Genomic DNA, 13,993 nt, shown 5'->3' on the forward strand with positions numbered 1-13,993 from the left:
CACACTCGCGTGCAGTGGGACGAAACGCNTAAATAGCTGGACCCTTCTGAGCTCTAAGTTATTTGGAAGGTACAATGAAAAACTACTAGTAAGAAAAGCTCCTGACAATACAAGCTATAAATAGACTCAGCACTACTTCAGCAGCCACCTGTGAGTTAGAGAGAGAATATAAAAGGAGTCCCCGAAGGAGGGTATCTAGATGAGACATCCCGGAAAGGGTGACTCAGAAATGAGGGGATGGGATCCACAGGTAGGAAAGGGGTGAGGGAAGAAAAGAAGCAGAAAGAGAACAGCCATATAAAACCATGGCAAACATGAATTCATAAATGTATGGATGTCTTAGCCGTTGGGAGAAATCAAAAGATAGTCTCTGGTCCCAACTGTAAAACAACACAAGGCCACAGGAGGAGGTAGCTCCATGTGTTAAAACAGTCTAGTGAGCACCCGGAAGTGAAACTTACTCTGGGCTACAAAACCTGGGGGGAAACTGGGCCACGAAGAGAAGGTGGAGGACACTGGGTAGGCAAGGAAGATGTAGCATCTCTGTCTTCCTAGAACCCCCCCACCCCATACCACACCCCGAACTGTGTTCCAGTGCCACCCATGGAAGGTCCATAAGGTGTTAATACGCTCTCCTGGAAGGTAGTCAAGGAATTCCAGGAAATGCCACCAAACAACCCACTTTTGGAGATCACTGGACAATGGCATCGTAAAGGCTATAAGAAGTCCTACAGAGAAGAAGCCTGCATGATTTTTCAACCCGAATCTCCCAGACTTATCTGAGTCCAGAATCCTTTTTTGCAGGCTGTACACATTCTGGGAAATTTCATATATATATGAAGTTTTAAATATATATATATGAAATTTTTAAGGGCATTATAGTATTATAACCCAAATATTAGCAAATATTTGCATAAACTTTTCCCATATATCTTGTTGTTCAGCACTCCACTCTGTCCAAATGTCCACATTTTTCAAACTGGAATCTGAAAATACACTAATCTATTAGTATAAAAAGCTGAACGACTCTAAAGAGCCTTTAAATTCTAATGTCCAACAATAAATATATTTTAGACGAGATCGGTCGCGTTCAGGGTGGTATGGCCGTAGACTGTATTTTAAAATGTAGTTAAGCTCTGGGAATAGAATCAAATAGTAAATAAATACACTTTTCAGGAAACTAACAAATTCATATATTTTGGTAAACTACCTTAAGGAACAACTTGAAAATAACACTCCCATTTCACGATTTATATCACAACACTATCTGTAAGAAATTATACAACAGACATTAAGAATTCAGCCTTTCAAATTGAGAAATAATAACCACTTGGACAGACTTACTGATCTTTGCAAAGGCGTTTTCCAAGTATGTCTCAATGTTCAGTGACGTCCAGGTCAGCGCCGCCAGGCCGGGTTGGAGAGCTTCATCCACTTTAGCCAAATGAGGGCCCATCAGTTGCTCTATGGTGGGAGGCATTTTTGACTTCACTCTCTGATATTCAGCCAGCATCAACTGCAATAAAATAGGGTTTAAATAATCAATTAATATCTCACATTAATGCAGGTGAGATATGACTTTTATATGACTATGTTAATATGACTTTTATAATCCAATAGGATGACTTTTATTTAGGGGAGAGTTTTAGGGCTATAACTGCAGCCTGGCAGGAAGAGTGGCCAAACAAAGTAAGAACAGAACAGAAGACAAGAAACCTCTCCAAAAATACATATTTCTAATCTGATAAAACACAACTGGAGAAGAGAGAAAAAGAATTTATGAGTAAAAATTTCTTTCTCCTTACACAGGCCAAAAGGGTAGAAAAGTTTTGAGGCCAAGTGACTTTTCTAAACCAGGTTAACTCATGTTACCAGCGCCTTAACCTGTGTATCACTACGCTCATTCATTCAACTTTGTATGCTTGTACCATGTGCTTCCTGCCCCTTTGGGCACTTCCTGTGGACCATACTTATCACCCAAAGTGTCAGGGTGACCAGAGACCTGCCTCAGCCCATTGCTGGAATTTTAGGCAAGTCCAGATGCAAGACCCAAAGCATCCAAGGAGTCAAGAATCAGTGTTGATATTACCAAGTGTCATAGCTTAAAGTATCATCCATATACCAAAGACAACCTTTTTTTTTTCATTAAATTTATTGGGGTGACATTGGTTAATTAAAAATATATAAAATTTGTATCTCCAGTCCAGACCTTACTCCTGAAGTCCAGATTCATACATGGCAAGAGTTGCTCAATACCTCCACACGAATCTATAGCAGATGTTTTAAACTTAACATGTTCAAAACTTCCCCTGAAACTTCTCTGCCCATAGTATTCTCCATCTCAACTGATGGCAACTCCATTCTTGGCAGTGAGTGACCCTTTTTTTAAGGGTTTTCCACAGCATGGTTTACCAATTACCTGAGAAGGCTCTTCAAACATTTTTAGGAATGAGAATATTTAGTCCAAAATTCTTAAATAAGACATAAGTGTTTTAACCAAGATCAGGCTATGAAGGAAATCAAGCTACAAACCGAAAGGGTATCAGCTGAGAGAGAAGTCCTGGTGCAGAGGCAGGACAATGAAGACCACCACAGCCCCCACCCCACCACAGGAAGATATGTGGGCACAGAGGACTAGGCAAGGCATGGCCTCACTTGAGNTATTACCAAGTGTCATAGCTTAAAGTATCATCCATATACCAAAGACAACCTTTTTTTTTCATTAAATTTATTGGGGTGACATTGGTTAATTAAAAATATATAAAATTTGTATCTCCAGTCCAGACCTTACTCCTGAAGTCCAGATTCATACATGGCAAGAGTTGCTCAATACCTCCACACGAATCTATAGCAGATGTTTTAAACTTAACATGTTCAAAACTTCCCCTGAACCTTCTCTGCCCATAGTATTCTCCATCTCAACTGATGGCAACTCCATTCTTGGCAGTGAGTGACCCTTTCTTTAAGGGTTTTCCACAGCATGGTTTACCAATTACCTGAGAAGGCTCTGCAAACATTTTTAGGAATGAGAATATTTAGTCCAAAATTCTTAAATAAGGCAGAAGTGTTTTAACCGAGATCAGGCTATGAAGGAAATCAAGCTACACACCGAAAGGGTATCAGCTGAGAGAGAAGTCCTGGTGCAGAGGCAGGACAATGAAGACCACCCCGGCCCCCGCCCCACCACGGGAAGATATGTGGGCACAGAGGACTAGGCAAGGCATGGCCTCACTTGAGGAATAATGAAAACTTTTCCAGTAGGGGAGACATCCAGCAGGAACTTCTTAGTGTTACAAAGGTTGGATTTTATCAAGGGAAATAGCACTTTCCCTCAGTGAGCAGCCTGAAGTAACCCACAATAAGTAGTAGACGCTCTGTGGCCATCAAAAAATTCTGGCATTGTCAACTAGGTAAAAGACTTTCAATGTAAAGGTAATAGCATTGTTCAAGTGAAACATATTCATAATGCCACTTTGCCCAGGTGCTAGGAGTTACCTCCCAGGAACAGTAAATCAGGTCAAGAAGCCTCTTCCAACAAGAACCTACTATACATGTAACATAAACAATGATCAAATTGTTATTAAACAAAATTTCATTTCTCCACCAGTCCAGTTCTCGGGCCAAAACTCAGAATCATCTTCACCTCCTCTCTCTCTCTCACACCAACAAGCAATCCATCAGGGTATCTTGTTTGCTTCAGATCCAAAAAACGATCCTACATCTGACTTGCTTATCACTGCTACCACCATCATTGACTCTCACCTAAACTATTATAATATTCTACCATTGCCTCCCTGCTTCCACACATGCCCCCAAACTCTATGCTCAATTTAACAACTTCAAGAGAGACCCTATCAAAATGAAAGTTGGATCATACCACTCCCCAGCTTACATGGCCACATTGCTTCCCATCTTATTCAGGGCTACAAGTTCCTCTGCTGGTCTACAAAGAGCTACCCAATCTGGACTCTATTACTTCTCTGTTTTCACTTCTAATCACCCCTTTCCTCTCTTACCTGCTTCTGCACTAATGCCTTCCTTAGCCTCAGGGCCTTTGCATCTCCTTCAAATGATTATTCAAATGTCACCTTCCCAATTAGGCTTATCCTGGCTACCTGTTTAAGATGGTAAACTATCATCAAAAACCACCTTTGTGCCCTATTTTTCTATAATATCTATCACTTTTCTAATAGACTATATTAATTTACCTATTAATAATGTTCATTATTTATTTTCTGTCTTACCCAACAAGAATATAAGTTTCACAGGGACAAGAATTTTGTCTGCTTTCTCCAGTGTGTGTGAAACAGCACCCGGCAGATAGGAGATGATCAATCATATATCTCGAGTTAATTAATTAGTTCTCATCAAAAGAAGAATTTGTGATCAGAAACTCATGGTTTCTGGTGCTCTACTGAAATTTACCTGTTGTTAATACTGAGCTGTCCCAGTAATTTACTCATATGTTATCATTTTTAAATAAATATAATAGTACTTACAGCCTACCTTTCATGGTAATGTTAGTATCAACAATAATTAATTATAAAAAAGTATCTTGAATGTATTTGTTAAATACAATTGTTTTTAAGTTCATGTTTTTATTGTACCTGTTTGTGTTACTTTGTCATTAAATTAATGTTTCCCAAAGTGTTTTCCCTGAAATACAAACCCCAGAAATTCCATAAGAAAAATGGTCTCTGGATGAACAAGGTTGGAAAACACTACGTATTTGGTTGACCAAAAAGATGGCTCTAGCAGCACTTAGTTGTCTTCAACTTCATTTGAAACAATTTTGTTGTGGTCATATTATAACAGTTGGCATGTCAGCATGCATGTAAAAAATTAATATTCGTGAATTTTTATGCAGCCACTTTAATTTTAAAGATGGAAGAAAATATATAACATTTTCAGCATATTATGCTTTATCATTTCAAGAAAGGTAAAAATGCAGCTAACATGCATAAACAAGATTTGTGCAGTGTATGGGGAAGGCACTGTGATCAAACATGTCAAAAGTGGTTCGTGAAGTTTCGTGCTGGAGATTTCTCACTGGCCATGGTGCTCCACGGTCGGGTAGAGCAGTTGACGTTGATGGTGATCAAATTGAGACATTAACTGAGAACACAGGAGAGAGCTGACACACTCAAAATATCCAAATCAATCAAGTTATTGGTAGAAATGAAAAACATATCTTTTATTTTACAGAAAAAACATATGGTCTTTGGCGGACAACCCAATACAATATCTCCCCTCTTGGACAGTCAACTAGTATTAACAATTCTGGGGAAACTGTAAGAAGTGAGCAAAAAGCCCCGTGAAATTTGTGAATGTCATTAAACCCAACATTTACCAAATGGGTCACATAGTCCTCTTGTCATATAACACTTTCCCATAATTTCTATATATCTTTTCAATTTCCAGAAAAGCCACTTTCAAAATTTCCTGAAGCTTTTCTCCACCGCTCCCTTTTTTTCACTGTCCATCACTTATTCTATTAGGGAAGAAATTCTTACAATCACCCTTCCATGTCCTACCCTAATCCTTTAAGCCCGTGAAGTATTACTCATCAGTTCTATAAATGAGAGACTGAGGCTTAGGAGGGTGAGGGCATTTGCCCAAAGATAATCATTTGAATTCAGATCAGACTGGCTTCAGAATCTGTATTTGTAACTATTAGTATACACTGGCTCATCTCTTTCTGCTTCCAACTGCCTTTCAAGGAACAGATGAAGAAAACAAGCTCTCCACTATTTTGGCGTATCTGTGAAGCCTGAAAACTCTGTTATGCATTCAGCACAATAACCCTGTAACCCCGGAGGGGGTTCCCCAAATATGCCATTAGACCTGATCTTACCAGCCACTCTTGTTGGGTAGAAACCTTTAACTCTTTCAGCCTCCAAGATACAATAAATGTCAACCAGATGATAATCGACTAGCTCGAACTATCATTTGCAACTGTGGTAATTTTAAAACATTCTATGAACCTGCTCTCCTCTGCTCTCCTATGGGGTGGGGGGCATCTATGTCCCCTCTCCTTGAATCTGGGTGGGCTTATGGACACCAACAGAGCACAACAGAGCTGATGTTATGAAACAGTGAGGCTATCCTAAAGGCCATACAGCTCCCTCCTTGTTTACTGTTAACACCCGCTCTTGGAACCCTGAGTTGCCATATAAGAAATTCTACTACCCTGAGGACTCCATACCAGAAGGTCACATGCAGATGCTCCAGTCCTTAATCCCAGCTGAGCAAAGCTTCTTGCCATTCCCGCCAAAGAACCAGACGTGAGAATAAGGCCACCTTGGACCTTTGAGATCAAACATCTGCCCGCTGAACAAAACCTTAGCCAATGCCACACAGAACAGGAGAGTCACCTAGCCAAGCCTTGCCTAAATGCTTTACCCACAAAACCATGAGATATAATGCAACGATTGTTTTAGGCTGCCCTACATTGCAGGGGTGGTTGCTACATGGTACAGATTACTGAAACAATTCTGTGGACCAAATTATCATCAATTTTATATTCTTAAAAATTATTACCTTAAGAAAACATACTATTTTCTTGGTAAATATGCAGTTTGACTAAGCAATATTCCTCACATGCAAAAAATGTCTAAAAGGGAATCCCAACATGCTGACTAGTGCGTGACGAGTCCACATTTCAGGAACGTTTGTCCATTGCCAGTATTAACACTTTCATATGACGTGGAGGAGTAGGAAAGCAGCAAACACCAAGTCTGGGTTCTGGTCCCACTTCTGCAACTTACTAGCTATGAGATTGCTAAATCATTTAACTTTTCTGAGCCACAGTTTTGTCATCTATAAAATACTATTACAGTTATTTGTTCTTACCTGACACAGCTGTGGAAAATATTTAATGGAATAATAACCATGCAAATGGTTTAAAATATAAAGCATTATGCAAATGCATGGCCTTATGGGCCTTATCCTATCATGGTAACCACTACAACATTGCAACAATGGTTCATGTTGTCAAACGTCATGGCTGTAACTCAGACCTCATCTTAACTGTCCTCTTGGCACCACTTGTCACTGCTGACCAGTCCTTCCCTCAGGACACTTTTCTTACCTTTGGCTTCTTGGACACTTGGTTTCTTCCCACCTCAAACATCAATTTTTAATTTCATTGGCATACTTGGCCTCTTCTATCAGATCTATTGATACTGGAGCTCATCGGGGCTTGGTCTAGGCCTTCTGCTTTTCTTTATCTACATCTTGGAGATCTCACGGCACAATAACTTTCAATAGCAACTATATTCTGATGACTCTCAAATGCATGTCATCTTCAACTTTGACTTCTGTGATCAACTCCAGACTTACACATGTATCTGCATGGATAATACCTCCACTTTGATCTCTAAAAATCAGTTTATACCTAAGATGGGAACATTGACTCCCTCCTGTCCCCCCAAACAAACTAGTTCCATGATTTGCCAAGTCTGTAAGAGAAACATTCATTCAGGGTCCATATGCATTGCTGGGCCAGTTGTGCAGAACATAACCTATGCTGGAATATATGATAGCCATACTTCGAGTAAATTCCTTGAGTTGCTCACACCAAAAACAAAGGAATCATCCTTGAGTTCTCTCATAACCTGCCTGGTGACATAATTCTCTAATTCACTGATCTTGAACTTGGCTGACATCCTAGTTCAAGCCACCATCATCTCCATCCTGAACCAGTGCAACAGCCTTCAAAGTAACTTCACTTTGACACGCTTGTTACCATAAAATCTATTCTTCAACCAGTGGTAGGAATGATTTCTAGTGCACAAGGCATTTTTTTCTCTTGCTCAAATTTCTCCCGTGGCTCCCTGATACACTCAGACCCATAACCTTGGTTTGCGAGATCTGTAACGACTGGGCCTTGCCAACTCTACCAGCTCAGTCCATGGCACTCGCCCCTCCGTCACTCCACTGCAGTTATCCTGGGCACTTTCTAGTCCTCATGGTGACACATTGCCATTTGTTTTTTTTTTTTTTTCAGGCAAACTGAGGCTAGCCAGGACAAGGAAAAAATAAAAGCACTATACCTTCATGTTACTGAAGTTCTTTTTGTACATATCCCGTTTCCGGAAAAGGGCAGCTGCAAGTGGTGACACTTCCAGACCCATCTGTGACATGCACTCTGTCTCTCTAAATAAAGTTAGTATCTGAGGGTCAAAGTTTACAAACAAGTCTCCTGTGCCTGGAGCCTTCACCAATAAAGAAGCCTCGAGTCCTATGTGAATTTCTTCAATCTGCAAGAAGAGGTCAACATTATCACTACCAGAAATTTCCATGCATACCCAGGTATCCAGCTCGTCCAGTCCTGCGAATGAGGATCATTAAGTGTTATTCCATGGAGCTGAGCTGCTCAAACTAAAGACAGTGGGGCCACTAACTCTCAAGGTCACTTCAGGAAAGGGCCTTCAAGTTCTCGGTGCTGATGTTGCACAGTCAGTTCCACAAAACGCTTCAGTCGTGACTCTCTCACACTGACATGTAAGTGAACCCTGAAATTAGGGGTGGCTTCTCAAAAGCCATTTGGCTCCCTGATGACTTCAGGACTCCTCAGTTATTTTTCCTAATGAAAGTAGCATGAGACCTGCTAAACTCGGTGTTTGGGTATCTGGGAAAGCAATGAACACCACTATGGAGACATCTCTGTATTGGTTTAGACACCAAAAGGTGAACCAGGGAAATAAGAAACCACTTTAGAGTCCTGGTAAGGCTGAATTTCATCCTCCAAAATATACACACAAAGAAAAAATTCTTGCCAACCTACAAAGAATGGTAGAGTTTGAAATGTAATTTGATCCACCTGGTTTAGCCCAAGAAAATTTAAAACTTTGTTTAACAGACATACTAGAGTTCACTGACACATTAAAAAATCAGGTTGACTAAGAATCCTGGTCCATCAGGTAAAATAACCAATAAATAAGACTTCTCCCTTGTGAGTTTCTAAATTAAAGAAAAATGAGTTTGTTACCTGGCTACGATTTTTTTTCAAAATTAATCATTATTTTTCTTCATGGACATATTACATTCTTTGACTGATGACATACCTACAGTCAACCACACCTATCTTATAAAATACCTGTAAAGCAAAAAACTTTCTACAAAAATAAAACTGTTCAGTGCTGGCAAGGGGTGTGTCAATCAATGACACACATTGATTGACAATGGAGACGTCTTTGAAGAACACTGATGTACAGACTTACTTGTTGAAGCCACGCCCTGTGGTAGAGAATCTCAAACTCCAGGAGGACCTTGGCTACCCTGTTGTAGCTGCGAATCACAGGCTTGGCTCCCGGCGTCTGTAGCACAGTTGGGTGCTGCTGGAAAAGCTGCATTGGTTGCTGAATCCTGTGGAAGAGCTGACGGGCCCACAAAATCTTCCCGGCAATGGGAGGCTGGTCTCGGGCCAAAGGAGGGTTGCACTTCTGCCTCATATACAGCTTCGCAATCATGTCAATGTCAGCCGCATAGTTTTCAAGGATACGCTGGTATTTGTTCTCAATACCAAGGTTGGGTATGTTCAATCTTATTTTTTAAAAAGTGAAGAGCTTTAATTAATGAGACGGTATCTAGACACCTCCTTTATTAAGGCATTTTACAAAGTATGCTAACAGAAGAAAGTAAGTTATTTGGCTAATTTTAAAAATCAAAGCAGTATCATTCCATCAGATCTCAATAAAGGGATTTTTAAAATAAAGTAGCAATCCTTAAAATCTAAAAAAAACTAGATAAACTTTTTTGGAATTATTAAACATCAACTAAGACAATGATAGGCAGTCCCAGGTGCTTCAAAGCTGAGAAGAGAAAACTCCTGATGCTCTGAAGAACTGAGACACTGTGCCCTGTTATCCAGAATGTCAAGAGATTTTCTTTCCAGTATAATATGAAATAATAATACCAGTAATACTGTAAGGTAAACTATGTTCACATTATCCCAATTTTAGAAAATAGAACTTTGAAAACTATTCTCAATTTTTACCTTTCAAATTTCTTTAACATACTTAGAGCTTGATTTGTGTTTTGAATCTTTTCCAGTGTAGCATCCATGAACTTCTGCAACTGATTCTAAAACAGAATAGGCTCTGATTATGAACAATGAATTACCATTGGGAAAAGTCCTATTTAGCATCAAGATAAAAGAACCTCCATTTTCTACAAACACATATAATACTGGACAGAATAAAACAGAGAACTTAATACTCACCTGAGCTCGAAAGAAAGCTAAATGCCCAGATGCCAAAACAAAGAGGGGCCTGAAAGCCAGGGTAGTCACAGGAGTTGGCCTGTGGCAGAGCCTGGGGGTCACCACTGAGGCGCTATCACAGCAGGATGGAGAAGTTATGGGGTCCCAACACTCTCAGCAGATCCCTGCAGAAAGCCAGCCCCCTTGAAGCACGGCCTAGCCCATGTAGGAGGGTTAGATTGTATTCAAGTTGGGAAAAGTGGGGTGCCAGGGGTGGTTGCCATTTGGCCAGAGCCGTGACTGGATAAAAACAAGCCCTTTACTTCCTCTACAAGAGCTGGGTGATAAGTACTTTCCACTTCACAGGACACAGGTTTGTCTCTTCCACTACCGCTCACCGACCACTGTACTGCAAAGGCCGCTGAAGACAACCCATAAACAACCAGGCCGGGCAGGACTTGGCCCATGGGCGCAGTTTACTGACCCCTGTCCTGGAGCAGCTGAAATTCTATGCCCGGGCCACCCCTGGATGAGGGGTCTGCCTTTCCTCGGGAGCGAGAGATCTAACCCAAGAAATTAACCTAACAGCAGTCTGGGTTGGCAGGACCCCCAGGGTCCTGGCAGAAGGGATGCAAAACCACTCCACAGAAACACTTCCATAGCCCAGAACCACAAGGTCCCTGCAGGAGAGAATAAGTAAATATCTCCTGAAAAGATAAGTTCAAAAGGAATGACCTAAACAGCAATTTCTTAAAGCCCTCAAATCTATTTTCCAAAATGTTTTCCATTACGGCTTGCCCCGAGAACCTCGCATATCTTATACCACTGTACAAATTTGTCCAAAAATAAAACATAAAAATAACTACAACAAAAGGTGAAGCATGTGATTTATGCTTCAAAGCTGTCATTAAAATCTAAACTGAATTAAATAAAAGACAGAAAAATTATCTCATTATTTTCTATTCTGTGCTTCAAGGGAACATTCCAATTAATTCTTCTTCTCAATTTACCAGACAGGGGTTTTGAGCCTCTACAATTCTAACGGGATCATTCATTTATGTTGTGATCAAATAGGGAACCAGATGCAGCGTGTGCCCTGAGAATTAGTACCTAGATGAGCTTGATTCTCCATAAGTAATTTGGCAAGACAACCAGTAGGAAATACCCCGAACCCCAGAGGCAACACTCAGCACCTGAAGAGATGCTGCTGTCTGCAGGCACGCACAACGCCCCTTCACCAACCCGCAAGCCCCAAAGCTGAAGAACGGCTACACCGATTAACGTGCTTCCAACACTTCTCACTGCTTCTGCTGAAACTACAAAGAGCAGCACAGCCAGCCTACCTAAAGAAATACCCAAATTTTCTCATTACATAAATATCTCTGAGTATAAACTATGCAGAACTGGAGCATTTGTGATGCTTATACTCCCTCCAACTTCAGAAACCAGCAAATCTTCCCTGAGCCCTAACTGGTACCTGATCTTCCTTGCTTTTCCACTCTGTAACTTCACAAAGACCTCAAATTAATCTTCTTTTCTCTCTGACCACTAGGTCCATTCTTACAGTCTGTTGGAGTCCCACCATGGAATCCTCACACTCACTTGTCCTCTTACTACTCATGGGCTCCCAGCTCCTACTTAGTTTTCTGTCCAACCTACTAGTATCAGCATGACCTCTAAATCTGGACAGGATTCCAGGCTCTGGAGGCCTTGGCTATGGAGGTCTAGACACAGCCCTGATCCGAGATGCTCAGGTAGCCCACCCCACTCACCCTCCAGGGTTTCATCCTGGAGACACCATGTTTACTGAACTTCTCCATTCCTGCCTCCAAGACTGTCCCCATCACTCATTCATCCACTGTAGTGGGAAGGTCAGTATTTCTACAGAGACAAGGGCTGAATCCACGAGTTATTTAAAGGAGAACATGTAGAGAATTTACTTAAAATAATGAGGATGGAAAAGATACCAAGAAGACAAAGAAACAGTAGTCATCCAACCAAAGAGAGAAATGGCCTATTATGAGATGGAAGCTAAGACAGGAATAACGTCAAATTTTTTTTAAAAAAGTAAGAAACGGTTAAAGAGACTAGGAGCTAATGTCTATACATAATGCTTAAAAACCAGGCTATAGAACAATTATAAAATTATATTCTTGGTTATAAAAGGTGGTCACCAGCTTGAAAAGGTCTCACCAGCCCACTCACTTCCCTCCATTGACTTGGAAAAGATGAACGCTGTTCTGCAGGCATCACCCCTCTCTGAGCCCCTCCCAGGCCCGGGCAAGCAGAAGCATGGGCTGTTTGCCTCCCAGGCTCACATCCTGCCTTGCAGGTTGTAGCAATTCTGGTATTCTATACAACACTTTGTAGGTCTGTCCTCCCTCTGAGCTTCTTTAGAGCTTCTTTGGACTGTGATGTTTCCATCCTCAATGCCTGGTACAATACTAACATACATGTACTTGTATTTCTACCATGGCGCATATCTGCCTTCTGTGCACTGTGGGTTTTGAGGGCAAATCTACTTGATGTATTTCTGTATTCATAATGCACGGCATAAAAGCCTAATACATAATTGATACACAGTAAGTACTTGTTTAATTACAATAAATCTAGTTCTTACGAATTCAATCCTCACACTTTAATTCAGCAAACATTCTTTGCTCTCCAATTGTATAAAGTGCCCCCCGCGAGGCCCTGGAGACACAAATAGAAATGAACAGGATTCCTGACTTCAACGTGTTCACCATTGACCTTCATTCCACATATAAGCTACTGAAGTGCCATGTATCAGAAACCCCTGGGAAACAGGTGAAGATGTGACACTTACGCATTGACCACGGAGCACAGAATCAGGGTCTGCCACTGCCCATCAATTTCCAACCAGAAGAGATCAAGATGCACCGTCCTTAATTCTGCATAAGCCCCCAGTAGTGGTCATTGCTTAAATTACTACAGGTATCCCATCAGCTGAAATCTCTCTTACAACATAAAGGTTAAGTACTTAAGTCCGGCCCAGAGCCAGACTGCCTGGGCTTAACCCCCACACTGCCACTTGCAGTCTCTGTGACTTTGGGCACGTCACCAGACCTCACGGTGCCCCAGTTTGCTCTTCTGCAAAATGAGGACTCTACGAACACCCACTTTATAGGATGGTTGTGATCGTGCAATGAGTTAACAACTATAAAGTACTTAGAACAGTACCTGATACATAGAATTAGCTGGTTTTACTCTGATTTCTTCTACTATGGAACCCACCACTCCAAAAATACCTCAGAGTTCTTTTTCCCTTAAGGTGTACCAACTTATTTCAAGCCAAAAATTCTGGAAAAGAAGTAACAGATGGCAATTTTCCTTTAACAATCAGCATGGTACAAATTTTCACCTCACTGAGATGAAAAAAAGTCTGCATATTAATTATGGTAGACGCCTAGTGGGTTGTCTACCATAGTAGGACAACCCCACCTTACCCTCCTCGATTCCCCTCCTCTGAGGGCAAGCATGCCCAACGACCACAGGGGGCGCCATTGCACCTGCTTTACCACATGACCCAGGGCCAGACACCCCACAAGAACTGGCCAACCCAACATGTTCTCTAGGAATTTGGCGTGGGTTGAACCTGTGGTACGTTCTCAGAAGCTGACAACAGTCATGCACTGTTCGTGTGGACTGAAAGTCAAGATGGCTGGTCTGCAGTGAGTAGGGTGGTGGGGCTGGGGGCTTAGGAAGAGAGAAAGGGGTCCTGATGCTGAGTCAGTCCTGGTGCTACTGTTTCTAAGGCCAGCTGCAGCC

At 41.4% G+C, this 13,993-nt stretch overlaps 1 protein-coding gene across 2 annotated transcripts in view; it reads right to left on the reverse strand.

Moving 5' to 3' along the window:
• Positions 1-13,993, reverse strand: part of DNAH5 (dynein axonemal heavy chain 5) — a 210,181-nt gene that overhangs the window by 160,930 nt on the left and 35,258 nt on the right. For both annotated transcript variants that reach the window (XM_037063015.1, XM_037063014.1), the window contains exons 13-16: positions 10,001-10,086; positions 9,225-9,546; positions 8,055-8,261; positions 1,345-1,516 (exon numbers count right to left, since the gene is read on the reverse strand). In XM_037063015.1, coding sequence (XP_036918910.1) covers positions 1,345-1,516; positions 8,055-8,261; positions 9,225-9,546; positions 10,001-10,086 — 787 coding nt within the window. The remainder of the gene's footprint in view (positions 1-1,344; positions 1,517-8,054; positions 8,262-9,224; positions 9,547-10,000; positions 10,087-13,993) is intronic.

Source organism: Sturnira hondurensis, unplaced genomic scaffold, assembly GCF_014824575.4.
Source record: "Sturnira hondurensis isolate 20B ecotype Veracruz unplaced genomic scaffold, ASM1482457v3 Scaffold0014384, whole genome shotgun sequence".
Lineage (NCBI taxonomy): Eukaryota > Metazoa > Chordata > Mammalia > Chiroptera > Phyllostomidae > Sturnira > Sturnira hondurensis.